General features: G+C 47.1%; 1 protein-coding gene across 14 annotated transcripts in view; it reads right to left on the bottom strand.

Moving 5' to 3' along the window:
- Ahnak (AHNAK nucleoprotein) overlaps positions 1–3,494 on the bottom strand; it is a 25,557-nt gene that overhangs the window by 9,637 nt on the left and 12,426 nt on the right. For 6 of the 14 annotated variants that reach the window (XM_023707050.1, XM_023707052.1, XM_023707063.1 and 3 more), the window contains exons 6-7: positions 2,295–3,494; positions 1,305–1,688 (exon numbers count right to left, since the gene is read on the bottom strand). In XM_023707050.1, the coding sequence (XP_023562818.1) occupies positions 1,305–1,688; positions 2,295–3,494 (1,584 nt within the window). Of the gene's footprint in view, positions 1–103; positions 1,970–2,191 lie in introns of all 14 variants that reach the window. The other 8 variants (XM_023707055.1, XM_023707060.1, XM_023707061.1 and 5 more) reach the window with 7 other exon arrangements.

The raw sequence follows: 3,494 nt of genomic DNA, 5'->3' as shown, positions 1-3,494 counted from the left end.
TCAATGTTAACATCAGGGCCTTCAATGTCCACCTTGGGCACTGAGACGTCAATGTCGGCCTTGGGCATGTTCAACTCCACCTCAGGGCCCTCTGCTTTGAAACTGGGCATGCTGAACTTCGGCATTTTCACCTTAGGCATCTTCAGGTGCCAGTCTGTTCCATGGACATTTGGAATATTTACATCTATTTTGGGGCCCTTTAAGTCTACATCTGGTATTTCAATTTTACCTTCTACTTCAGGTCCAGACACATCTGCATCAGCCTTGATACTGGATCCTTTCAATTGTAGGCCAACATCAGGGATAGAAATATTAGGGGCTCTGAGATGCATTTCAGGCATCTTCAACTTAGAATGTTTCAATTTGCCCTCTGGTCCTTCAATGTCAGTATCTTGACCACTAATGTCCACGTGTGGCCCTTTGAGCTCTCCTTCTAACTTGGGAACATCTATATCCATCTCACCCTTCATCTTGGGACTCTTCAAGTGTAGATCGATGTCTGGCATGGAAATTTTGGGAGTTTTAAAGTGCATGTCTGGCATCTTAAACTTCGGACTTTTCCATTTCCCATCTAGGCCTTCCACAGCTACATCTGGCATATCAGCATCCAATTTGGGGCCTTTGATATCCAATGCAGGACCCTTTAATTCTCCCTCTAGCTTTGGAGGAGAAACATCTATGTCTCCTTTGATTTTAGGTCCCTTTAAGTTTAAATCAACATCAGGCATAGAGACCTTGGGGGCCTTCAAGTGTAAGTCTGGCATCTTGAACTTGGAACCTTTCAATTTCACATCAGGACACTGCAGATCAACATCAGGCACCTCCACATCCACACTGGGCCCTTTCAAATCTCCTTCCAATTTTGGCACAGTCACATCCACGTCCCCCTTGACTTTGGAGCCTTTCAAGTGTAAGTCCACATCAGGCATGGAGATCTTGGGGGCCCTGAAATGCATATCTGGCATCTTGAACTTAGGCCCTTTCAACTTTGGATCAGGACACTGCAGATCAACATCAGGCACCCCCACATCCACACTGGGGCCTTTGAAATCAACTTCTGGACCCTTGAGGTCACCTTCCAATTCAGAGACAGAAGCATCTATCTCTCCTTTCAGATGTGGGGCCTTTAAATTTAAGTCTACATTTGGCATTGACATCTTAGGAGCTTTGATATTTAACTTCGGCATCTTAAATTTGGAGCCTTTCAATTTTCCTTCTGGTCCTTCCACATCCATATCAGGAATATCAATGTCTACTTTGGGTGTTGAGACATCAATGTCAACCTTGGGTGGACTGACATCCACCTCAGGGCCCTCTGCTTTGAAGCCAGGCATGCTGAACTTGGGCATTTTCACCTTTGGCATCTTCAAGTGCCAGTCTGGGCCTTTCACATCCACATCTGGAACATTTACATCTACTTTGGGGCCCTTGATGTCAACCTCAGGGCCCTTGAGGTCACCTTCCATTTTGGGCAGAGAGACATCCACATCACCCTTCATTTTTAGCCCTTTCAGGTTAAGATCAATGTCAGGCATGGAGATCTTGGGCGCTTTGATGTTCATCTCAGGCATCTTGAACTTGGGGCCCTTCACTTTTGCATCTGAACCTTCAATATTCACATCAGGAACATCAATGTCCACCTTGGGTGCTGAGATGTCAATGTCGGCCTTGGGTAAGTTCACATCCACCTCAGGGCCCTCTGCTTTGAAGCCGGGCATGCTGAACTTGGGCATTTTCACCTTCGGCATTTTCATGTGCCAGTCTGGGCCTTTCACATCCACATCTGGAACGTCAATGTCCACCTTGGGCCCTTTGAGGTCCACACCTGGAACTTTCACTTCACCTTCTATTTGTGGCATAGTCACGTCCATGTCGCCCTTGACTTTGGGACCCTTCAGATGTAAATCCACATCAGGCATGGAGATCTTGGGTGCTTTGAAGTGCATGTCTGGCATCTTGAATTTTGGCCCTTTCAACTTTGCATCTGGACATTCAGTTTCAACATCACCAATGTCTACGTCTAGTTTAGGGGCTTTCAGCTCAACTTCAGGACCTTTCAAGTTTCCTTCTACTTTTGGAAGGGAAACATCCATATCAGGTTTCAGTTTAGGAGCTTTCAAATGAAGCCCAACATCAGGCATAGAGATTTTATGTGTCTGTATATTCATGCTGGGAACCTTGAACTTAGGACCCTTTAGTTTTCCCTCTGGACCTTCAATATTCGCATCAGGGCCTTCAATGTCCACCTTGGGTACTGTGACATCAATGTCGGCCTTGGCCAGTTTCACATCCACCTCAGGGCCCTCTGCTTTGAAGCCAGGCATGCTGAACTTGGGCATTTTCACCTTCGGCATCTTTAAGTGCCAGTCGGCGCCTTTCACATCCACATGTGGAACATCAACGTCCACCTTTGGCCCTTTGATGTCAGCAGAAGGAGTTTTTATCTCTCCTCCTTTTGGAACAGTAACATCATAATCTCCTTTTGCTTTTGGACCTTTCAAATGCAAACTAACATCTGGCATAGAGATCTTCTGAGCTTTGATATTCACGTCCGGCATCCTAAATTTGGGGCCCTTTAATTTTGCATCTGGACCTTCGATATTCACGTCTGGAACATCAATGCCCACCTTGGGCACTGAGATGTCAATGTCAGCCTTAGGCAGGTTCACATCCACCTCAGGGCCCTCTGCTTTAAAGCCGGGCATGCTGAACTTGGGCATCTTCACCTTTGGCATCTTCAGGTGCCAGTCTGGGCCTTTCACATCTACATCTGGAACATTCACATCCACTTTGGTGCCTTTGATATCAATTTCAGGGCCACTGAGGTCACCTTCTACCTTTGGCACAGTCAAGTCCACGTCCCCCTTGACTTTGGGCCCTTTCAGGTGTAAATCCATATGGGGCATGGAGATCTTGGGGGTCTTGATGTTCATCTCAGGCATCTTGAACTTCGGACCTTTTAGCTTTCCATCTGGTCCTTCAATACTAACATCAGGGCCTTCAATGTCCACCTTGGGTGCTGAGATGTCAATGTCGGCCTTGGGTAAGTTCACATCCAGCTCAGGGCCCTCTGCTTTGAAGCCAGGCATGCTCAACTTGGGCATTTTCATCTTGGGCATCTTCAGGTGCCAGTCTGGGCCTTTCACATCCACATCTGGAATGTCAATGTCCACCTTGGGACCTTTGAGGTCCACATCTGGAACTTTCACTTCACCTTCTATTTTGGGCATAGTCACGTCCATGTCGCCCTTCACTTTAGGCCCTTTCAGATGTAAGTTCATATCAGGCATGGAGATCTTGGGGGCCTTGATGTTCATCTCAGGCATCTTGAACTTGGGGCCCTTCAGTTTTGCATCTGGACCTTCAATACTCACATCAGGAACATCAATGTCCACCTTGGGCACTGAGACGTCAATGTCAGCCTTAGGCAGGTTCACATCCACCTCAGGGCCCTCTGCTTTGAAGCCAGGCATGCTGAACTTGGGCATTTTCAC

This window comes from Octodon degus, unplaced genomic scaffold (genome assembly GCF_000260255.1).
Source record: "Octodon degus isolate 3935 unplaced genomic scaffold, OctDeg1.0 scaffold00279, whole genome shotgun sequence".
Lineage (NCBI taxonomy): Eukaryota > Metazoa > Chordata > Mammalia > Rodentia > Octodontidae > Octodon > Octodon degus.
This window is presented reverse-complemented; position numbering and strand designations above follow the sequence as displayed.